General features: G+C 46.6%; 2 protein-coding genes across 4 annotated transcripts in view; one reads left to right on the forward strand and one right to left on the reverse strand.

The window, feature by feature from the left end:
• Positions 1 to 552: 552 nt before the first annotated feature.
• Positions 553 to 2,843, reverse strand: LOC140846806 (colipase). Its single transcript, XM_073224588.1, has 3 exons — positions 2,449 to 2,843; positions 1,278 to 1,400; positions 553 to 807 (listed from the first exon to the last, which is right to left on the reverse strand). Exons 1-3 carry the CDS (start codon positions 2,530 to 2,532, stop codon positions 664 to 666), a joined length of 351 nt encoding a protein of 116 aa, XP_073080689.1. The 5' UTR covers positions 2,533 to 2,843; the 3' UTR covers positions 553 to 663.
• A 3,908-nt stretch (positions 2,844 to 6,751) lies between these two features.
• Positions 6,752 to 23,797, forward strand: part of LOC108387192 (LHFPL tetraspan subfamily member 5) — a 145,200-nt gene continuing 128,154 nt past the window's right edge. The window contains exons 1-4 of one of the 3 annotated variants that reach the window (XM_073224924.1): positions 6,752 to 8,308; positions 14,103 to 14,339; positions 15,436 to 15,462; positions 19,503 to 22,924. In XM_073224924.1, the coding sequence (XP_073081025.1) occupies positions 7,897 to 8,308; positions 14,103 to 14,339; positions 15,436 to 15,446 (660 nt within the window). In that variant the 5' untranslated portion in view covers positions 6,752 to 7,896 and the 3' untranslated portion in view covers positions 15,447 to 15,462; positions 19,503 to 22,924. Of the gene's footprint in view, positions 8,309 to 14,102; positions 14,340 to 15,435; positions 16,346 to 19,502; positions 22,925 to 23,797 lie in introns of those variants that run through there. The other 2 variants (XM_036998414.2, XM_036998413.2) reach the window with 2 other exon arrangements.

Here is a 23,797-nt window from a genome sequence, read left to right on the forward strand (position 1 = left end):
GGTTTCTCTAAGGATTCATTGTTCATGGAACTATGGAATCCTGGGACTAGGAGAGCATCTCAATTTCATTTAGTTCACGCTGCCCATTCTTAGCATGAATCCATCTCCTGCATCCACTGAGGGGTCAGTGAACCTTCACTTCACATCTCAGTGAGAGACCTCGTACTGTCTAAGACAACCCAGGTTTGATGGCTCCAGGACATAAAACATTTTTGTAGTAAGCCCAGGACTGGAAGTTTTGATTCAGGGCAAAGAATATGGGCCATTATAATTCCCCACTGGATCTGGGTGTGTGTGTGCATGCCTGAGAACTCAAGGGGCAGGGAAGGCCCAGGGAGGTGTGACTGCTTCCCAGAAATGGAGAGGTTCCAGCCTGGCTCCACAACCTTGCCTCCAGTGTGTCCAGCCCTGTCCTGCCTGGCTCCAGACCCATACCTCCTTCCTCTGACCTGTTTAACATCTGCACTGTTGGGGCAAAGGCTTGATGTAACATCAAGGAAAACACTGGCTCAGCAAGAACATCCAGGAACCTGGAAGAGGTTTGCAGGAAGGGTTTTAATTGCCAAGAACCCCATCAGAAAATGGAGGTGCTGGTCAAGGGGTGGCCAGTGAGGGGAAGAGGGTGGAGAGGAGCATTCTTGTCTTGCCGCGGCTGGGGTGGGGCTAGTGGGAGGTTTCAGTCAAGGAACGTCCAGCATCAAGGCAGATGCCAAAGTTGGTGTTGGTAATGGAGCCCACGATGGTCTTGTCCACCTCGCAGGTCAAGCCCCGCTCACACGGACACTTGTAGTAAACCCCATAGAGCGTCTGCGGAGACACAGAGCCAGTGACGTCACGGGCTGTGGATGGCTACGTTGTGCCTGCCCAACCCAACAACCAGCAGGCCAATCCTTTCAGACGCTGCTTCGCCTGACTGCCTTCCCGGGAGCACTGTGGCCTGGAGGACCCGGAGGACCCGGGTTCTGGTTCCCACTCTGGCTCATCTGCTCTTACAAACTAGATCTCTCTGGGATCCTCTATTCACACAGCCATGAAATGGGGAAAACACATACCTGCCTCCATGCATCTCACCAGTCCGATCAGTTGTGAGGGCCGAGAGAGAGGCTGGGATGGGGAAGTGCTTTGAAGCCTGCGGCCCTCGCTCTCTTCATCCCCTCAACATTTGATGTCCAGGGTGACCCTCCTCCCTGATCCCTCCCCAAACCTCGAGGGCCCTCCTCCTCTGAGCTGCCCGTCCCCCTCCATCCACCCTCCCTGCCCAGCCCCTCCGCACGCACCTTGGCGGAGCACTCGCTGTTCTCGCTGGCCTCGGGCGCGCAGCGGGCCAGGCTCAGCCCGCTTTCTCGGTGGCAGCACCTGCTCTTGCACTGGACGCTGTTCAGGCAGAGCTCGCCCTCATCCTGCCGGGTAGCCAGTCAGCCCGCAGCCCCTTCCCCTCGGCCCTCTCTCCACCCAGCCCCCCACCCCCCTACCGCTGACAGGGACCCCCTGGTGGGGGTGTGTGTTAAAGAAAGCGACCCCTGGGTCTGGCCGCCTGCCTGCCCAGCGCCTGCCCCAGCCCCCACACACGTGAGAAGCGGGCCCCTGGTGCCAGAGAAGCAGCCCTGGGCTGGGGGGCAGGATGCCTGGGCTCTAGTACCAGCTGCATTGCCAACTCCCTGGGTGGCTCTGGGCAAATCGCTGCCCCACCCTATGCCTCAGTGTTCCCACGGAATTTGCACATGTGGCCCCCAAACAGGGTCTCCAAATTGTCCTGGGTCCCACTCCCTTGAGGAGCCTGGGAATGTTGAGGACCATCTCCCTCAACTGACTTTTATATATAATCTTAAGTGAATCTTGGCCCCTCCACCCCCGAGAGGTCCTGAGTGAGGAACCTTTGGACTGGGTGGGTGGCCACAGAGGGCGTTCCGGTGCCCTCGCTGGAGAGGAAGTGTGGGCCAGGGGTAAAGCCTGGCTCTGGAGCTGCTGGCCTGGCCTCTGATCCCCACTCTGCACTCACCAGTTGTGTGACATTAGGCAGGTTGCTTTCTCTGCACTCTTGTCTGAAAATGGGGTGAGTTGTAACTGTACCTATCTCGTGTGGTTTGTGAGGACTAAATGAGCAACTATTCCTGAGGCATTTGGAACTCCAGCCCACGTGCCATTCTAGGTCACAGGCAGAACAACTGGGGAGCTTTTTAAATGACTGGACTTGAGCTGCGGTTTCCAGGGTGGGAGCTTAGGGCTGTGATGTTCAGAAAGCTCCCCAAACCAGGTTAAACCACGGGCTCATCAGCCCTTTCCCGGGACCCTGGGGAAGAGGCGCAGGACTGCAAGCCAATAAGGAGAGAGATGCCTCACCTCCCAGCCCCCAGGCAGCCCTGGGCAGGGACATCAGAGGTTTAAATCCAAGCTTAAAAAATCCCCACCGTGGGGTTCAGATGACTCCTCCCCTGAAGACCCTCTTACCAGCAGGATAATGAGTCCCCGGGGGTCGGGAACTGCATAGGCCACTGTGAGGGCAACAAGCAGAAGGATGAGGACCTTCTCCATGATGAATGGGCACAGCTGGTGGGCAGCAGCCAGCAGGTCAGGTGGCAAACGGCAGGGCCAGCAGGGCTGGTGGGGCTATAAAAGGGTTCTTGGCCACATGTGACCCACGTCCTGATCCCGAAGGGCCTGCCACGAGCAGAGGCCCAGCTGTGGCCAATCTGCTGGGGAGGCGTGTGTTCTGATAAAGTGTGTGGCACCTCGGCACCTGGTACCTTTTCTGTGCTGGGGGGATGGTGGTGGTGACATGGTGTCACGGTTAAGAGTGTGGCCTCCAGGACACTTACCTGTATGAGTTAGTAGTCGGGCAAATTATCTGTTCTGAGTCTCAGTCTCCTTATTTGTTAACTGAAGATAACTTCAAGAGTTGTGAGGGTTAAGTAAATATATATATATATATATATATATATATATATATAGAGAGAGAGAGAGAGAGAGAGAGAGAGAGAGAGAGAGAGAGAGCGAGAGAGAGAGCGTGTGCGCTTAGCACAGGGCTCGGCACATGAGCAGTAAGGGTTACAGCTGCCATTGCTCTTGCTGTGTCCCCCTCTACTGCCTCTGCAGTGTCGGCGGGGCGGGGACTCGGGGGAGGCAAGAGAGGGGTCTAGGGTGTGAGCCCCTCCTTAGATTTTGATGGGCACCTCTCTTGCCTCACTGCAGTCTGGGCCCTGCTTTCAGCCCCATCCCCAGTCCAGGTATCTGGCCGGGGTCTCTGGGGCAGAGCAGCTCTGTGACCCCTGGCCAGTGGATGTGTGTCTCGCTCTGGGTGTACCCCCTCCCCCCCCACACACCCAGGGCTGTCTCCAGGAGTGATCTCGGGGCCCCTCCAGAGGTCCTTCTCCCGTTCCCCTTCTGCTTCGCTCAGTATCTGCAGTTCCAGCATGAAAGGCCCACCTCTTCAGTTAACGGCTGTCCCCAACCCAAGGCCCTGTGAGTGTGTGCCGTCAATAGTCCTGGCAGAGAACGGGGAGGTCTCATGAGCCCCAGAGGGCCCAGGGGCTGGAGGCTGGGAAGGACGCAGCTGTCTGAGTGTGCTCAGGTGTGGGACCAAGGCAGCTTTCTCTGTAGGACTGGACACTGCAGCCAGCGGCCAGGAGCTACCCAAGCAGGAGGTGGAAGATGGCTCTCCTGTGGAGACCTCAGGGTGGTGGGTTGCCTCAAGTGTAGTTTTGATCCAGGCAGGCTTGGCTTCTAAACTCAGCACTAATCAGCTACATGACCCTGGACAAGTAATTTGAATTTGTCAGATCCCTGAGCCTCTTTTACCTCATCTGCTCAATGAGGATTATGGCTCCTTCATAAAGTCAGTATTGAGTAAGACAATGTATACGGAACTGCGGGGCGTGTAGTGGGTGCTCATCCTGTTTAATACCAACCCCTTCCCTTCTCCCTCTGCCGCTGGACGGTGGAATACAGGGAGCAGCTGGCGGAACCAGGGAGGAGACCCTTAAAAGGAGAGAAACCCACTCAATTCCAGACACAGAAATACCACTGATTAAAAGAATACTAGCTTCTCTTATTTCTGTGGAACTTGGCATTTAAATCCACTTTTCCCCCTGTGCTCATTCTGGCCCCTCCCTTCCACACGCCCCCTCCCCTGCTGCGGTCCTCCCGCGAGCTGAGCCACAGGGAGGGTAATTCCAGGTCCCTTCCCCCAAATCAAGACCCGGAGGCTGGGGAAGAAGCCAGAAACCCGAGGAGCTATTTCTATCTGTTAATGGAGCTGTGAAAAAATGCATCAGTCCTGTCTCCAGCTGCTCACAGCCATCGTCCCAGAGGAGAATGGCGTTTTTCCGTACAAATAAAGAGTGCAGCAAAGAGAAGTTTGACAATATTTTGGCTTCCAAATGTAAGCAAGAATTAATTATGTACTTTTTGTACCAAAACCTCATGAGGTTCAACCATCCTTTCCCCAGTCTGAAGAGTGTTTTGCTTTGGGTTTTTCCCCTCAAAAAGAACTGAATTCTGGTTCTCACAGGCAGTCACATGGATTAATCTCACAGGCGTAATGTGGAGTAAGAACAGCCACAGACAGAGCACAGGCTGTAGGATTCCATTCACGTGAAGTTCAAGAGACAAAACTAACCTGGGTGATAAAAGGGAAACCTATTGACCGGGAGGGGGCAGGAGGGAGCCTTCTGGAGTGTTGGAATTGTTCCAAATCTTGTTCTAGGATGTTGGCAACACATACATATAAAAATCCACCTAGCACTGCACTTATGATTTGAGGATTTCACTGTATGTAATGTATATACTCTATCTCAATTTAATAAAAAGGCCAAATTCTTCCTGGTCAAGTCCTACCATTTGGCTGGTAGGGACTGGGATGGTGTCAGGCCTCCTGGTGAGTGGGGTTGGAGTACAGTAGTGTAGACCCAGAAATGTGGCACACTCTTCTTGAGTGTCTCCCAATCCACATTCTCCAAGATTTACCCCCCAACACAAGGGTGGGCCCTGGGCAGCCATGCTAGTAAATGAGCCCATCTTTGCTCCCCACCTCATTGGACTGGACAAGGGATGGACCCCTGACCCAAGTCCCTCTTCTGGTATGTAGGCTTGTGCCCAACAGCTCACCTTGAAACTGATCTAATACATGAAACTAGGAAAGTCCAGGAAGACAGTTTTCTGATGTGCTGATCAAGAAATGGAGAAAGCTGGCTTGCAGAAGGAGGAATAATGGCTCCACCATTTAGGAAGACGCAGTGGCAGCCAGACCCTCCTTCCCTGATGGATTTCCAGGTCCTGGTCTCACACATACACACACTCTTCCCATGCTGGCTTCCAATGCTGGCTGCATTCCTGCCTCTGTGGGCCCTGAAATTCCCTGTATTCCTGTAACACATCTCCATTGCCTAAGCCACAAACCTCAAATTGACAACCCTGGAGTCAAAGCAGAGAGCAGACAGGAATCCATTCAAGATTCCAACTCCCCATCCGAGACACTCAGATAGACTTAGCTCTATCCTCCGACACCCTCCCCATGATCTGCGCTGGGCAGAGCCCCAAGGTGGACAGCCCAACCTGGGCCACATGGAGCAGTGTAGGGCAGTTCTTCAAGTAGAGAGAGTTTTTGTTACCAAAGAAAGTGTAAGGATTCTGGGCAAGCATGAATAGATACCTCCATTCAACTCATGGCTGCCTAGCCCACAGATAACCTTTCTTCCCCAAGAAGTAGGCTCACATTGTAATTGGGGTTTGCTGTAATTGTAACTTTTTTCTCTGACTATCCAGACTCTTTTGTGTTTAGGTGAGGGGAGGATGTGAGACCTATAGTGATTTTCAGGTTGCCAGTTTCTTCAATACTCAGCCTTCAGGGTTCTTCTCAGCAGCCCATTTTCCTGACCAGGATTAGGTCAGAAATGCCAGGCATTTCCTGAGTCCTGCACATGCTCCTGCTCCCTTGTGTATCCGCACCCTCTGTCTCCTGGATAGTCAGGATTTGGCACCCTGTCAACATTAGTAATCTCTCTTGTACAAAATAAAAGTATAATTGACACAGTAAAATTACCTTTTGCAGTGTACAGTTCTATGAGTTTGACAAATGCATCCATCATGTAACCTCACAACAACCGAGATCTAGAACCCCTCTGACACCCTAAAAAAGTGTCCCTCATACTGCCCCTTTATAATCAACCCACCTCCAGATACTGGCAACCACAGATTTGTATTTCCCTATAGTTTTGTCTTTTCCATAATGAAATCACCCAGTATGCTGTTTTTTACTTTTTTGGTCTGGCTTCTTTTACTTACCATAAAGCCTTTGAGGTTCATGCCCACTGTCGCAGGTTTCAGTAGTTTGTTACTCTGTATTGCTGAGTAGTAGTAGTCCACTGTGTGCACGGAATGCCATTTAGCGTTTATCCATTCCCCAGTTGAAATGATTAAACAATTATGGGATGTACATGCTTTGCATTATTATACAAGCATTAAAAGCATGCTTTTGCATAATGGTGATATAAGAAAATATTAATGGTATAATTCTAAGTCAAAAAAAATTGGGTACTAAATTGTGGACACATTATTATCCAACTGTAAAGCAGTATGTGCAGGAGGGAAATGCACCAAAATATTAACAGAGGTAATGATAGTAATTATAAGAATAAACTTTGAGTACATTTAAATGTGAGGCCTATGCTAAATATTTTGCATATGTTATTTTACTTAACCCTTATGTGATACTGTTATCATCTCCATTTTTTATAACTAAGGCTCAGGAATGTAAGTCCATAGATGGTCACTGAGCTAAATAAATGACTCAAATCCAGATCTTTCTAAAGCCAAAGTCCATGTTTTTAAAATGATCTTGTCTCTCCTTAGCTCCCAATGTTGGGTTTAGGAGTGATTTTTGTTTTTTTATGTAACTTTTACTATTTTTCTACATTAAACATGTATCTGCTATAAAAGAAGAAACATGTATTTGGAAAAAGAGGGGTAAGAGAAATATGAAAAACATATCAGCAGAGGAGAAAGACACTGTATTGAACAAAAAACATGTTAAGGTCTGAGAAGGCTCATAGGAACGTTCTTTGCTGCCCTTTGTAGTCGCTTCTGTTATCTGCATTACAAAGGTACATACACATAAACATATTTCTAAATATCTCACTGTCTTCCAGGGCAGGGACCCTGTCCTTTTTATTTCTGTAGTTCTTGCTTAGAGAAGATATCCTCAACATAGGGTTTAGCACATATAGGCTCTCAGTAATTGCTGATTGAATGATAGAGAAACCAGTGAAGAGAAGACAACCAGAAAAGGCTTTGCTGGCCTCTGGGGGATGGAAGTCCTGGAAGGGCGGCCAGGGAGCTCGGAAGGGGTGGGGACTGTGCTCCGGAGGCGGGTTTAGTTGTGCGGCAGGCTCTGAGCGGGAGGAATGTGACAGCCGCAGCCCCACCCTCCCAGTTCTTGTTGACGACGCTGTGGAGGGCGAGGATGTGGGGCGGGTGGGGGCGTGAGCTGGGTGCCCGCTCCGGTGAGCAGCTCTCAGCCTTTGGACCGCGGCCGCGAGGCGCTGGCCGCGGTGCTGAAGCCGCGCTCTCCGAGGAGACAGGAGGCGGGGCTCGAGCTCGGAGCTGGAGGGGGCGGACGGCCAGGGCGGCGCCAGCGGGCCCAAGACCCTGACGAGCCTGAGAGGAGGCAGGACTCGGGCAGAAGGCCACCGCGGACACGGGCCCCGGGCTACGCTTTCCCCCGAAGAAGCCAAGGTCATCCTCCTTGTCCCATCCTCTTTCCTGCACCATGGCGGGGCCCTCACCTCGTGCCCTGACCTCAGCCTCCCCAAATAAGACTGAGTAGTGACCTTCTGGGCCTCTATCTGCAAAGCCGCCGACTTCCAGCCCACAGGCCCCAGCCCAGGGACCGGCGCCCTCACCATGGTAAAGCTGCTGCCTGCCCAGGAAGCAGCCAGGATCTACCATACCAACTATGTGCGGAACGCGAGGGCCGTGGGTGTGATGTGGGGCACACTCACCATCTGCTTCTCTGTGCTGGTCATGGCCCTCTTCATCCAGCCCTACTGGATCGGTGATAGTGTCAACACACCACAGGCAGGCTACTTCGGCCTTTTCTCCTACTGTGTGGGCAACGTGCTGTCCTCTGAGCTCATCTGCAAGGGTGGCCCACTGGACTTCTCCTCCATCCCCTCTAGAGCTTTCAAGACTGCCATGTTCTTTGTGGCCTTGGCCATGTTCCTCATCATTGGCTCCATCATCTGCTTCAGCCTGTTCTTTGTCTGCAACACAGCCACGGTCTACAAGATCTGTGCATGGATGCAGCTGGCTGCTGGTGAGCAGGGATAATGGGAGGGCAGGCAGGGGCCCACCCCAGGCCACAGGGGCGACTGCACCATCCCTCTCTCTGTGGAGGCTCTGGATCTCCTCCTCCTACTCAGCTGACTTCCTTTAGCCCAGCTCTACTCAATGTTCTGTAGAAGCTTCTGAGAAGTAGAGAACCTTAGAATGGCTGAGACCTAAAGGACCGTAAGGATCAAATTGTCCAATTCCCTCTTCTGGCAGATGAGGAACTGAGGTCCAGAGAGGGAAGTGCCTGGCCCAGGAGCACACAGCTAGTTCACAGAAGAAATCAGTTGTCCTGACTCCAAGGGCCCCACACCAGAGGGGCTGTTCAGGAGAGGGAGAAAGAAGGAAACTTCCATTGTTGAACATGTGAGAGTAAGACCCAACCCTGGGGCAAAATAGTGTTGCCAGTCAAGCACATTCTAGATGTCGCCATCTCTCAACGTCTAGGCATTTGTTTATCCCCTTTAAGGATCCCCGGATCCCTGTCCTCACTCCTTCCCTCCCACCAAAAACTGCTCTCACAGAGATTCTAAGGTCAGTCATTGATTTGGAGTGTTAGGTTGAGTGTTACCTCTCCCACAGAATCTTGTATTTAAGTCCCTTCTTTTGTGGTTCAGTGAAGTCTCTGTTCCCTAACTACAGGATTCCATCTTGAGGCAGCAAATGGGAGTGATCTTTTGTGGTAATGGCTAGGGTCTTTTAAAACTCTGTGGGGTTGGTGGCACCCTGTGCCCAGAAGTAAGGCTTTCCCTGCCCCTTCTTCCAGCTTCTGGCCCAGGCAGGCCTCTGGATCTGTGGGCCAGCTGGTCCTTTCTCCTCTACAGCCTAGGAAGAGATGGTCTAAGAACTTGTCCTGCAGCCCTTGGTTCCTTCACACCCCAAGGACCACACACAGGCTGTCCATACTAAGGAGATGGTCAGAAGCAGTGCTGGGGACTGTAGACTAGAGTGAAAACTATTTTGACATCATTGGTTAGAATGAGGAACAGTATTATCTTTAACAGAGGAATGAACAGGAATCAGAATTACAGGAGTTAGACCACCTAGAGTTCATTTTACTAAACTACCACATTTGTCAGGTACTCAATAAAAATCCTCACCACAGTAATTCCACATTTTATTGATTCTAAGACACCATCAACTGTAAGTTAAAACTGTAGTTTGTATATCATTACAAAAGAAAAGCCACTACCAATGAAATTATGGCACAAGCTTTCTTATCACTTAGAATGCTTATCTATTCTTATTGAGAGGGCCTTTTCAGACCTAAGTGTACCAATTTTTACCATCTGTTGTTCTTGGGTGTGTATATATGCAAAATAAATGAGCTGAGGAATGCCCATGTACTAAATCACTTTTTTACTCTAAAGCATTGATGTCAATGTCTGAGTGTTCATTTCCTGTGTTGTCCTCTATACCACCAAGACAGATGGTGAGGTAATCTTTTAAGAACTAAAAGCCATTGGTGCTGGACCTCTTGGCCAGTTCTGCAATTATGAAGACCCAGCTTACTTCAGGAAGTTATCAAACATGCCTGACTTGTCACCTCCCCACCCTCATACTCTCTTCCTCTACCTATGTGGTTCCTAATGATTAAAAGTGCTCTTACAATAGTTTCTGGAATTTTTCTCCAAGTCATTAACAACCATTTCACTAGTTTTGATGCCTGAGTTACATGTTTACACATGTACAGGCCATGGCAGTTACAGCCATCCGGACAACAGCAATTAAGTAAGATGTCTTAGTTCAAGAATATTAAAATGTGGGAAAACCTTGAAAATGATTTAATATGGTAGTAATGTTTATTGAATCCAAACACATAGACTTAAGACTGTCAGAATTGGAGGGGACTCCAGAGACCCATAATCCCCCGCTCCATAACAGTAGATGAGGAATCTCACGCTGAGAGAGAGGATAAGAGTTGGCCAAGACTATAGATGAGCTGGTGACTAAGGCTAGAATTAAGGCAGTGACTTCCAAGAAATTAGATGTATTCTAAAGACATTTGTATTGAGCCACACATTTACATAAATAAGATGATTTGCAAAGTGCTTTCACATACATCGTCTTGAGGAGCCTCATCATGATTCAGTGAGGTAGGTATTCCTCCCATTTTATACATAAGGCTCTGAGTAAGTCACTTGTCTTTTAGCACAGTAAGTAATGGAGGAAACTATTGATTCCAGATCTTGTACTCAGGCTATTCACCTGACTCCAGAGCTGCCTCCCTAATTCCCCCACCCTCTGTCCCCCTCCGCCATCTCTCTCTCCTCTGTAGTCTCTGTGTGTTGAGGGAGAGGCTGGGGCAGGGGTGGGTCAAGTCTTGTGGGCAGTGGGGAGAAATAATGGGAAATGAATATTCAGCAGTTTTGTGACAAAGAGGAGTAGAATGTGTCCTGGCATGGTTGACAGCTGGTCCTCCGTATCAGAGCTGTGGGATGCTGGAAACAAAACCATCCCTCTCATTTGCTCCCTTCCCCCTCCCCCAGCCTCCTGCAACAGGGGCCACTTGCTGAACAGGTAGTGCTGGGAGGTCCTGGGATGGGGAGGGGTCACCAGGCTATCTGAGTCAGATCCTGTCGGGGTCATGGAGCTGGGGACACTGATAGCAGAGGCGGCCGGGTGCCATCCCATGAAATATTTATGTTTTGGGAGAGCGAAGGTGGTGTCGTTTTCCGTTCTTCAGAGCTGGGGGAAGAGAAGAGGAGCCCAAGGGAGGGCTGAAGAGGGAGAGTGCCCCACAGCCAGCAGCTGGGAGAGGCATCCATTTGAAGAGGCCTAAACCAGTTAGATTAACTTCACCCAGAAAACTGGGACCAGGGAAAGCAGCAGGAGATGGGAAAGAGGACTGATGACTGGGGCAATGTGGAGCTGTAGCTTCGCAATGCTCATTGAGCTTCTGGATGCCAGGTGTAGGCTGAGTGTGGTCTCAGCGCCCAGTAACTCAGGTGAGGCAAGTTACTTGTCTCTCTGAGTCTTGGTAACCTCATCCGTAGACTGCAGCAACAGGATCTCCCATCACAGGGCTCTTGTGAGAAGGGTGTGTATAATGCATGCAGAAACATGTTCCACAGTGCCTGACACATGGCAGGTGTTCATAAAATGTGAAAAACAACTTTATCAGTCAGGAGGGTAAGGTGATGCCACAGGAGTTTAAAAAAACCCAAATCTTAATGGCTTAAAGCAAGGGTTTCTTTTCTGCTCATGATCCATGCTCATTGGCCAGCTGGGCACTCTGCTCTCACTGTTCTCTTCTGGAACCCAGGCTGATGGAGCATCAGCTGTCACCTGGCTGTCGCCATTGCAGAGGCAGAGGGAGCTATGGAAGATCTCCCATCTGCAGTCGAATGCTCTTGCCTGGAAATGCACAGGACATTTCTGCTCACATTTTATTGGCCAAAGGAAGTCTTACGGCCTTGCCTAACTAGAAGGGATGGGGTAAAGAAATAAAATCCTATTATGTACCTGGAATGTTTGTGAACAGCTCTGATGACATTCACATCCACCAAGGTTGCTTCTACCAGACTTCAGTGTCAATAATAATAGTAACAACTAACAGTAATTGGCCACTTACTATATACCAGGCACTGCAGTAAGCATTTTTCTATACTTGATCACACTTAATCCTCATAGCCCTGCTGTGAGTCAGGTATTACTATTCTTACTTTACAGATGAGAGGATGGAAGTAAGAAGCATAAGTAAACTTGCTTGAGAATACCATGCTGACCTCTACTTAGAGCCCTGAGACACCACAAATGGGGTGACCCTCACTGTGCCTGAGAGGGTGGGTGGGGTGCTCACAGAGGACTGTGGAGCCCATAGTAATAAACTGTTTCCAAGTCAGGCCCTGGGCCCCCATAAGGAGACACTGTGGAAGAGGGCTGTTTGATGGGAGAATGTAGTCCAGAAGGGCAGCTCCTTTCCACATTCACCTATGTACTGAGCACCTGTGCCGTCCCACGCACCTCCCCCTCCCACCCCATTAAGCTCAGGACCATGCCTCGACCAAATGTTGGTCTTGCACCAAGTGGGGAAGGCCACAGGTTTTACCAGAGCTCTGGGATGGCTCACCCCTACTCTAAGTATCTTTCTGAAACAATTTTAGTTTGTCACTAAGTCTGAAATGTCACCACTAAATAATGCAGCTCTGTAGAGAGATGTCTTTAGAGTGATGTCTTTAGCGTGGGAGAAGGAGGAACTAACTTTGAAGTCAGAAAGTCAGGAATTGGGAGTTCAGGCCTTGGCTCTGCCCTGGTTGGGCAACTCACTGGGTTTCTCTAAGACCTCAGTTTTTTAATCTGTAAAATGGGATATTAACACATGGCCTACTTCACAGAACTGTTGTCAAAATCAAGAGAAAAATGGTACATCAAGTATTTTGTGATCTAGAAGAGAACTATAGGAGTTCCTCCTATATAAAATCAAAGCAGGGTTGATACATTTAGGTCAGGAGGTGGGACCCTGATCTTTGCACTTTGCTGTGCATTTGTTTGATCTCCTGACCTTCCTTGAAAGACCAAACTGAGCCCACTGAAGGTACCTTTGGGTTCTTCAAGGTGTTTCTCTGAGGCTGCTGGCTACGGCACAGCCTAGGGGCTAAAGAAGACCTGTGGAAGGGAGGGCCAGGGTAGGAAATTGCCCTGGTAGGAAAGTGCCCCAGATAAGGGAAGGCTACTGCCTGCCTGCGGTTGTCTTTGGAGTTGCTTGGGCACATCCCAGGGTTATGTCACCTGTCTGTGCAGCTAAGGTAGGATTGATGGGAGGGCATGGGAGAAGTGGGAAGGTGGGGAAAACAAAATTTTCGGCCCTAGAAATTAAGTCAATGAAAGCCTAGGGTGGATAATAGCAGCAAAAACTCATGAAGTACCCAGTTTGTGCCAGGAAGTGTTCTGAACACATTTTCAGTATTAAATCATTTCAACCTCATTTCAATCCAAACAGGTGGGGGCTATTATGATCCCCATTTTAAAGATGAGGAAAGTGAGGGAAAAAAAAAAAGCCCAAGTGACTTGTTCTGAGTTGCACAGCTAGTTAGGCTTGAAATCCAGCTTTTCTTGTTGAGAGAGTCACCTGAAAGAGCACTTTTAATAATGGGATCCTGAGCCCAACTTTGACCTGAAAGTCAGCATTTTAAACAAATACTCCAGGGGATTCTTGAATTCAGGTAAGTGTGGGCAGTTGCACTGTGCTGTGCTGGGTGAGGGTGAGGGGATCTATTTGCTTGAAAGGAAGGTGCATGAAGGAAGCAGCCCGAGATGGGACTGGAAAACTTTCTGTATTTACTGAATCTAAACTAATTCATTGTATACCTGAGCTATAGGACATACCATTACTCTTTGTGCTGTAAAAAGGAAAAATATTTCTGGTTAAACTATAGCCTGAAGCTTCCTTTTACACTTCTCTCAGAGATTCTGTGGAATGAGTGAATGTACATTTCTGCAGTGAGGAGTTCTCTGGGCTAGGACCAGGGCTTTGAAGCCAAGGTAGTCAGGGCCTCATCCGGTCCAAAGTGGGGGATGTGGCTGAGGGCCTGGTAGGACCCTGGTGCCCTGGCAGAAGTCGCCATGGGCTGAGGAGCGCAGCCCTCTGCCTCTGCCCTTGACTGCTGGTTCCCAGGGACAAGCGGCTTTAGTTCTTGGATCCTGTTTTGTCTTCTGTGTTCCACAAGGACGATAGGAGCCGCCCCTGTGCCTTTCAAGGCTGTTGACACAAAAAGGGAGGTGACAAGATGACAGCAAGGCAGAAGGTAACCAGCCCAACACTGTCTGCACCCCCTCAGCCACAGGCCTGATGATTGGCTGTCTGGTCTACCCGGATGGCTGGGACTCAAGTGAGGTGCGGCGCATGTGTGGGGAGCAGACGGGCAAGTACACGCTGGGCCAGTGCACCATCCGCTGGGCCTTCATGCTGGCCGTGCTCAGCATCGGAGACGCGCTCATCCTCTCCTTCCTGGCCTTTGTGCTGGGCTACCGGCAGGACAAGCTCCTCCCTGACGACTACAAGGCAGATGGAAAAGGTAACTCGCCTTCACAGCCAGTCACCTGGGGACTGGCTCCTGGCTGAGGGGTGGGGACACTGACACCAAGCAGACACAGCCCTTGTTCCAGAGGCCAAAGTTCAGTGGAGGGTTGCAAACTGGCCAGTGATGAGGTGATGGCAGACCCTCTCTGGGATGACGGGTGTCGTCTTGTCCCCCTGCATTCTCAGGGTCTACAGGCAGCAGTCTTGATCCAGCCTGGGAGCTGGCGAGGTGTTCCCTGGAAGGTAGCGCTGAGGCTGGGTCTTGAAGTAACACTGGCAGGTTGCTAGGTGGAGAGAGGAACAGAAAGGGAGTAGAGGGTCTGGGTTATTGGAGCAGGAGGAGAAAGGCAGGTTGGGGTGCAGACTGACAGCTCTGGGAGTGCAGGTGGTGGGAGACTGAACTCCTTAGGGTTAGAGTAGCCTTGGAGTTCTCCATGTGTCCATCCTGTTTCAGTCTCCTCTTGTCCAAATCCTACCCCGTAGCTATCATTGCAGCTGACCTGTGAGGCCCAGGCAGGCACTTCAGGAAGCCACCTGACTACTTCCATTCACCTCCTTTCCTCCTAGGGTACTTTCTGCTCCTGTCTCTCAGCAGGCTCTTCCTGTCTTGAGGAGTTATCTTGAGTTGTACACTTTAAATGAGTTAATTTTACATTAGTGAATTATATCCTAACAAAAAAATAAGAGATTGTGCTGAGGATCAGACAGTGTATATAAAGCACTAACAATGCCTGCTTTACAGGTGATTAAGTTTTCATTCTTTCCTGTCTCTCTTGCCAGTAGTTCCACTTTTTACATCATCCATCTGCCCAACCAATAACAGCTCCTGGGCTTGTTACTCACCGACACCATTAGGCACTGGGGGTACAGTGGTGAGCGGAGGAATCTAAACTGGACCTTACAGTCTGGTAAAGGAGACAATCATGCGATATAGAGTTACAAGCTGATAAACATTATGAGCAAAAAGTGCAGGCTGTCTTGTGAGTGAATCAGAGAAATCCGATCTAGTTTGGAGAGGGAGTAGTGGGCAGGGAACTACCCTGAAAACAGGGCTCACTTGTAAACAAATACTGTTCTCTTTTTCATTGCAGAGGAAGTTTGAAGCAGCTGAAGGGTTGGTGAGTAATGCCATTGGAGGGTGGTCTGTGTGCCTTTGGAAGAGCTGTGGTTCTGTTTCCTTGGGGACTTACAGGCAGAAGGACTTGGCTGGGCTGAAGGGGCTGCCGTGCGGCCTGGGAGAGAAGCATGACGCAGGGGGCAGGAAGCTAGCGGTATCTGAGACCTTCGTCACTGAGGGGCAAACAGGAACCCTTTACTTTCACTTGTGTCGAGAGGTGGAAAAAGAACAGGAGAGAAGAAATCATTTAAAACAGGCAAGTGATTTCATAAACACATCTTTTTGTGGAGTCTGGCAAGTAAGAACAGACTATTATTTAGAAGTCATTACTAGAAGTCATTATTGTAATTGGACCCTTATTTTCCGAAAGAATTTTAGGTAATTTGTACGAAACATACTAGAAAAGCTAATAAAATAGAAAGTAAGAGTTATAGTAACAAAAACAAGTATTTCAGAAAGTGAGGCTAATGGAATTATTGTATTGAGAATTAAATTTAGCTCTATGCTTCCTGATAGCTGAGGCAAAAAGAAAAGCATGCTTTAACTGGTTGAAAGGAAGCACAGTATATTAATTTCCTTATTGCCTTTTAAGTTTCCAAAATATGATGCAACAAGAACATTAAAGAATATTAACAAAAAAGAAAAGTCTATAACAGTGTCACATTCCTAATAGCTGCCATTTATTGAGGACCAACAACAGGCCAACAACAGACCTACAACAAAAAATAAAATACACCTTTGTGTGGGTAGGAGGCATTATCTCCCATTTAAATTATTCACATTTTTGTGAAGTGACCTAACAATTGTTGACACATACATATGCTTTTTGAATAACTGTATGTTAGCAGTTAGCATTGCCCCCCCCACCCCTTATATGAGGTGATTCTCAAACCTTAAGATGCATACAGTTGCCTAGGATCTTGTTAAAATGCATTCTGAGTCACTGGAGTGAGGCACAGACACTGCATTTCCAACCAGTGGAAATGGCTACTGGAACAGGAATCTCACTTTCAGTAGCAAACTGTTAAGACTGTAAGCACTTTCTCCTGTTTTGCAATGCTTATTATTAAAGTTTTAAAAAGCTGCAAGCTCCAAGCCCTGGTGTACTGTTTAATTGCTAAACCAGACCTTGGTTATTAGCCGCTTAGGATTGCTATATGTCTTGCCTGAGGGGGATTGCCGCAAGGGAGGTTCAGTCTGGAATTTGGTAAATTCGCATAATAACGGAGTGTTAAGGGTAGGGTTTAGATCAAACTTTATTCTCATGGTGGCAGGTGGAGTGCTGGAATCATGTCTGCCTCTGGGGCAGTCTGCATGCTGCAAGCCCCTTTGTCTTTGCCTTGGGAGAGAGCACTGGGTGGAGCTCTTTATATAGTAACATCAACAGTAATGGCACATTGCCAACAGGTGTGGAAACAGTGGCCTAGCATAGGCCAATCACATCATCAAGTAGTTCAGGGTCAGGTAAGGATCCTGGCCATAGGAACTTTCATTCTCCCTACACTGTCATAGATAACGTTTTGCTTTTTGTTGATAAATTCTGGAATGAAATTACTGAATCAAAGTGAACTATACTTCTATTTCTGTTTTTTCTTTTGCACATTTAAGGAAATTTAAACTGTTTAAACAAGCAAACAAAACAACACAGGTATACCCATTTCTCCTTTCCCCACCTCTGACAGCAACCACTAGTCTGTTCTCTGTATCTATGAGCTTTTTTTGTTTTTTGATTCCACATGTGAGATCATACAGTATTTGTCTTTGACTTACCTCACTAGCATAAAGCCCTTGAGGTCCATCCATGTTTTCACAAATGGCAATACTTCATTCTATTTTATGCCTGAATAATATTGCATTGTTATATACACTATTTTTCTATTCATCCATTAATGGACATTTAGTTTGTTTCCATATCTTGACTATTGTAAATAATGTTACAGTGAACCTGAGGGTACAGATATCTTTTTGAGTTAGTGTTTTCCTTTTCTTTGGATAAATACCAAAAGTGGAATTGTCAGATCTCATGGTATTTATTTAAAAAACTTTGAGGAACCTCAATATTTTCTCCAAAATTATGGCACCAATTTAATTCCCACCTACAGTGTGCAAGGGTTCCCTTTTCTCCACATCCTTGCCAATACTTGTTATTTTGTCTTTTTGATAACAGCCATTCTAACAGATGTGAGGTGATATCTCATTGTGGTTTTCATTTCCCTGATTAATGATGTTGAGCATCTTTTCATACATCTGTTAGTCATCCATATGTATTCTCTGGGAAAACATCTATTTAGATCTTGTGGATAAAATGAGAGTTCCTGTGGCCAGGATTCTCACCTGGCCCTGGTTGACTAGCTCCTGCACACCTGTGGGCAATACAGGGCTGTTGACTCCATATAAAGAGCTCCGCCCAGTGCTCTGGGTGTGACACGGTGGCAGGGCTGCAAGGCTGCAGGAGAGCAGAGCAGAGGCTGGAGTGGTGCCAGCACTGAGGACAGAGGCCCAGAGGATGGCTGTGTGGGATGACTGTGCAGAGAGGCCCAGAGGACGGCTGTGTGGGATGACTGTGCAGACAGAGGGGCCCAGAGGCAGAGACCAGCTTGCTGCATGCAGACTCGCTCTGAATGAATGGGATTTTAGTGACTGACCTGCCATCTGGAAATAAAGTTGGGTATAACCCTTTCACCCCAAGAACGTTTTACTGTCATTTTCTTTGGTCACATTGAATACATAGCAAACTTGCCCAGGGCTGAAACCCATTGGCATGACAGATCTTCTCACTTTTTAATCAATTTTTTTGCTCCTGAGTTGTATGAGTTTTTTGTAAATTTTAGATATTAACTCCTGAATAGATTTATGATTGCAAATATTTTCTCCCATTCATCACCATGCCTTTTCATTTTGTTGTTGAATCCTTTCTTGTGCAGAAGCTTTCAGTTTGATGTAGTCCTGCTTGTTTGTGTTTTTTTTGTTGTCGTTATATTTCCTTTTGGTGTCAGATTCAAAAAGTCATCACCAAGATTTAGGTCTAGGAACTTAATGTCTGTTTTCTTCTCATTTTATGGTTTCAGGCTCACATTCAAGCCTTTAATCCACTTGGAGTTAACTTGTATATATGGTGTAAGATCATTGTCCTGTTTCATTCTTTTACATGTGGCTGTCCAGTTTTCCTAATAGCATTTATTGAAGATCATTTCCCCATTGTATATTCTTGGCTCCTTTGCTATAAATTAATTGACCATGTATGTGTGGGTTTACTTCTGAGCTATTTTGTTCCACTGATCTATGTATGTGTCTGTATGCCAATGCCATACTGTTTTAATTACAATAGCTTTGTGACATAGTTTAAAATCAGGGAGTGAGGTGCCTCCAGCTTTCCTTTCGTTCTCAGGATTTCTTTGGTGTCTTTTTCTTTCACTGTATTTTATTTACATTTTTTAAGACAAGTTCTTACTCAAGGGATCCTGTGTAGAAAGTGAAGGTCCCATGGCCAGGATTCTTACCTGACCCTGGTTGGCTTGCTCACTATGTGTGGGCAATATGTTGCTATTAACTCTATGTAAAGAGCTTTGTCCAGGGCTCTGGGTGATGGGGCAGCACAGTGACAGGGCTGCAAAGCTGCCAGAGAACAGAGACTGGAGTGATGGCAGCACCAAGAACAGAGACTGAGATGGCTCTGGGGACAGAGAGGCCCAGAGGCAGAGACTGGCTTGCTACATGCACACTTGCTCTGAGTGGATGGGATTCTACTGATTGACCTGCCACTGTGGAAATAAAGTTGGGTATAAATCCTTTCACCCCAAGAATGTTCCACTGTCATTTTTTCAGTATCACTGATTCCGTAGTGAACTTGTCTGGGGCTGAAATCCATTAGCAAGACAGACCCATGGAGTACTATCTTATAAACTCATGAAGTTTGCATGTCTGGGTAGAACTGAACCAAAATAAAATATGAGCATACATAGGGAAGTTTTTTGTTCTTATTGGCTTTAAAAAATATGTATTTTGTAATCTTGCAATCTTTTTTTTTAAAAAATACTACAGGTTATCAATTTCCCTGACAATGGAATATTAGGGAATCAAATTCTTCAGATAAAAAGTTGTTTCTTCCAAGGTTCTCTGAACATCATAGGCCTGAAGTCCTGAAGCCTTTCATTATAGGATAAAACCTGACAGTCTCCTGAGACAAGACCTCCTACTTTATACAGAAAACTCTTTCAGGTGAAGCAGAACTGCAGTAACCCATGTCAAAGATACTCAGAGACATAAGTGGTGCTCTCCTTACTGGGCACCCAAGTGTTCATCCTAGCCCTTGACACCAGCAAATTGCTTAACCCCGACTAGAGGTAAAATAAGAGGGCCGAATTAATCCATGTCTGTCTAGAGGCCTCCCAGGGCTAAGACTCCAGTAGCTTCCCTAACTGAGGATACAGTCTTTTGAAGGCACACCAGAAACTGCCCTCCAGCTCTGAAGAGGTGTCTGTAAGCATTCTGGATCATTTCAGGTTCAGGTTTAAGGGGTCCTTCATTTCTCATTTCTCACATTCTGTTTTCTTATTGATGATCAGACGTAAGGAGTGGAGAGGCCACCAGAACCGGAATCCATCAGAAAATAGTATTATAAAGATTGGGTGAACATAGGATCTAAAAACTTTTGAGACTAAATTGACCTTTTTTCCTTTTGGAACCCCAAATCATATTTTCTCATAGTGCTTACACCAACTCAATCAGTTCAGGCTCAGAAATTTGTTACCTGTGTTCAAATAATTTTTACAGTAAGACATTTCTTGTAAAAAAAAAAAAAGCTTTGGATTTGGCACACTAAATGTTGACTCTTAGCAACTTCCAGAGGGGAACTCGCTGCAGCAAATGCCACGAGGAAGACAGGCTCTTTAGGCTGTTCTCTGCCTGGGGGATGGTCCATGGAAAGTTTTGTTGATTTTCAGCAGTGAATGGAACTGAGGAACAGGTTTTTTTTTTTTCATCTTTGTACTGTTTTTCAAGAAGAGAAAATGTGGTGTGGTTCTCATAGGTGAAGAGGGGCTAAATGCTGAAAAAACTGTCATAGGTCTTGTTGCTTGATCAAGCAGCAGTGATATGGGTAGCAGCACGCTGCTTATTCCTGAGCTGTATGGCATGCTTTTTGACCAGTGCACTCTGGTAACCTGCCCAGTCAGTGCAGTATTTTTCCAGTTCAGATAGGCTAGGAATGAGTATCCCTACATTGTCCCTGTTGTTTGTGATGGGAACTATTAGAATGGGACTTGAGGCGTACATTCATATTTTCTCGTGCTGATACTATTTCAGAATAAGGCACCTACTTTATACAAGCTTGATGAACAAACAATTTGACATTATGTAGCTTATGACTTTTCTGGCTCTATTTGTTAATTCATTTCTCATGGTTTTTCTTTTTATAAGAAGCAAGAGAAATTTTTCTAAAAGCCTACCTTCAAAATATTTCTCACTGAAATGGCAACTATAGTAGTCCACAGAAGCTTCTGGGGGGCTTAAGGTCGATCTGCCAACAGCCTACACTTTATTCTTGCCAGGAGCAGCGAGTTTTGTTAAAGCAAGAGTTAATGTTTACCAATGACCAGTGCTGGGGAAGATCTGCAAGTCTGCTTATGAGCCATACGACTCTGCATTTCACCTATTGCTTTATCTCCAACAAAATTCAGAGTTCAACTTCTCTAATAATAGTAATGATTTTAGTTAATATCTAGTAACTTTATCAATTCAAGTGATTTTACCTTTAAATAAATTCTCAGAAGGCACCTGAAATCTCATCTTTGAAAGTGTATGGAAAACCAATAAAATCAGCACTCCTCTAACGAGTTGCCTTACTCCTTTCTCACTCCTGCCTTGCCTGTGCCTTCAGCTGGTGTGTAGGGATGGTGGCAGTGCCTAAGCTTCAGCATCAATGACAGCTCCTGAGCTGATTTGGTTAAGAGCGTAAGGACTGGGCATATCTGAAATGTGAACCGGAAATCCTAAATGCTTTCGTTATCTTACATCCCTGTATCAGTTATTTATTGCTGCCTAACAAACTACCCCAGCACTCAGTGGTTTAAAACAGTTCGGTTTCTGTGGGTTAGCAATCTGGCGAGTCTCAGCCAAGTGTCTCTGGTTTCTCAAAGGGCTGCAGTTAAGGTATTAGATCCACTGCCTAGCTCGGTGGTTCTCACATGCTGTTGGGTTCAGGGCTCCTCACTGGCTGCAGGCCTCTCTGTGGCAATCACATGGTGGCTCGCTTCCCCAAAGCAAGGGTTCCAAGGCAGAGCAAGAGATCATGCAGACAGAAGCCCCAGCCCCTTTGTAACCCCACCTAGAAGTGATATCCTGTCACTTTTGCCTTAATCTGATTGTACCTAGAATGCTTTATTGGAACAAAGATTAGATTCTATTAAACTAGAACTTCCATTTTTCTTACACTATTGTGATGTGTCTCAGGGCTCTAAGTAGAGGCCAGCATAGTATTCTCAGGCAAGTTAACAGATATATCTTGTAAAAAAAAAATGCTGATGGATACATGTTTGTTCTTTAGTAAATTAAGCTGCTTAAGATCAAAGGGCCGTAACCCTCGAATCTCATCCCACTTCTGTTATCTAACCTCAGGAGGATTTATAGCAGGGTCACAAATTTCCAACATTGATCATACTTTCCTTTATGTTCAGTAAATCCAAAGCAACCACTGCAGTGTCTTAAGGGTATAACATCTAAGGTCACAGCTCAAATAGCAGGCAGCTGATGCACTTCTGCAACAGTCCAGTTATGCTAATTGGAGGGCAACGCTTGTTACAGTATTAAAATGAGTGAAAACTGGATCTGAATTAAGAACATAAGATTTTATTATAAAGGAACTTGGGAAGATATAAAATCAAACTGATCGTCTATATATTAAAACCTCCCTTTACAAGGAATGGTGCAGTTAGTAACAGAACTAGGTAAACTTGCTTAATTACTTAGTTAAATCCTGTAAACATTTAACATGATCTCAGATTTTCTCTTTTTAAATGGGATTATTTCTGTTATCATAAGGACTTGGCATGGTATAGTGTTTATGCAAGCACTGAAAGACAAATGAATATGACACATGTAGTTTTTTAATTCCAAATTTTAAACACAAGACTCCAGTCACACAAATCAACTTCCTCCTCAGGTCACATGGTTCATAAGTAATCTTTGTATAATACGTAATATAAAAATTTTATATATCTACCTTTGCATATTGAAGACCGTGGAAGAGCTGCAGGTAACCAGCGCCTTGCTGACTCCAAAGGCACAATACTGGACGCCTCTGAAGGCCAACTGAAGCTTGTCTTGTGTCACAGGCCTTGTTTTTGAAGCAAATGTAAGTTCAGATTATATTACCAGTAAATCATCAGTTTTCATTAAGGCCAAACTGGAAGGCACTACAGGCTTCAGAAATTATATGGGCAGTAATGAAGTCCATTTGTACCCCGGGCACGCTCTGCAGCAGCTAAATGGCCCCCTGTGGACACTCAGGGTGAATGAAGAGTTACAGGTGGGGCTGTAACTCCACCTCAGTTTGCTAGCTCTTTTCAAATAGCTATTAAGCTCTCCTAGGACAGCACTTACCAAGTTTTTCAAAACCCTGAGTTCCAGGTCCATACATGTAACACAAGGCATAACAGACTGCTTAGATTGGTCTAGTGAGCATACTGGTTTTTGATGAATCCCAATCTAATTATTTTGGATTGGTTTTTTATTAACAAATATGACATTTTTACTAATGTAACATTAATAATAGGGGAAATGCAATGTGGGGTATATGGGAATTCTGTACTAAGTGCGCTTCTCAACCTTTTTTTTGGTATCATTTATCTACAATTACATGAGCAACAGTATGTTTACTAGGATCCCCTGTTCACCAAGTCCGCCCCACAACCCCCATTGCAGTCACTGTCCATCACCAAAGTAATATGCTGTAGAATCACTACTTGTCTTCTCTGTGTTGCACAGTCCTCCCCGTGCCTCCCCCCACATTATACATGTTAATCGTAATGCCCCCTTTCTCCCCCAACTTATCCCTCCATTCCCACCTGCTTTCTCTTTTGTAACTGTTAGTCCATTCTTGGGTTTTATGATTCTGCTGCTGTTTTGTACCTTCAGTTTTTTCGTTGTTCTTATACTCCACATATGAGTGAAATCATTTGGCACTTGTCTTTCTCCGCTTGGCTTATTTCACTGAGCATAATACCCTTAGCTCCATCCATGTGATTGCAAATGGTAGGATTTGTTTTCTTCTTATGGCTGAATAATATTCCATTGTGTATATGTACCACCTCTTCTTTATCAATTCCTCTACTGATGGA

The sequence above is a fragment of the Manis javanica genome, chromosome 16 (genome assembly GCF_040802235.1).
Source record: "Manis javanica isolate MJ-LG chromosome 16, MJ_LKY, whole genome shotgun sequence".
NCBI classification, from domain to species: Eukaryota; Metazoa; Chordata; class Mammalia; order Pholidota; family Manidae; genus Manis; species Manis javanica.

Coding starts and splice junctions, on each gene's coding strand:
- LOC140846806 (XM_073224588.1), bottom strand. CDS start 2,532: ATGGAGAAGGTCCTCATCCTTCTGCTTGTTGCCCTCACAGTGGCCTAT. Junction 1,401..2,448: donor GGGGACTCATTATCCTGCTG/GTAAGAGGGTCT, acceptor GCTACCCGGCAG/GATGAGGGCGAGCTCTGCCT. Junction 808..1,277: donor ACAGCGAGTGCTCCGCCAAG/GTGCGTGCGGAG, acceptor GTGTCTCCGCAG/ACGCTCTATGGGGTTTACTA.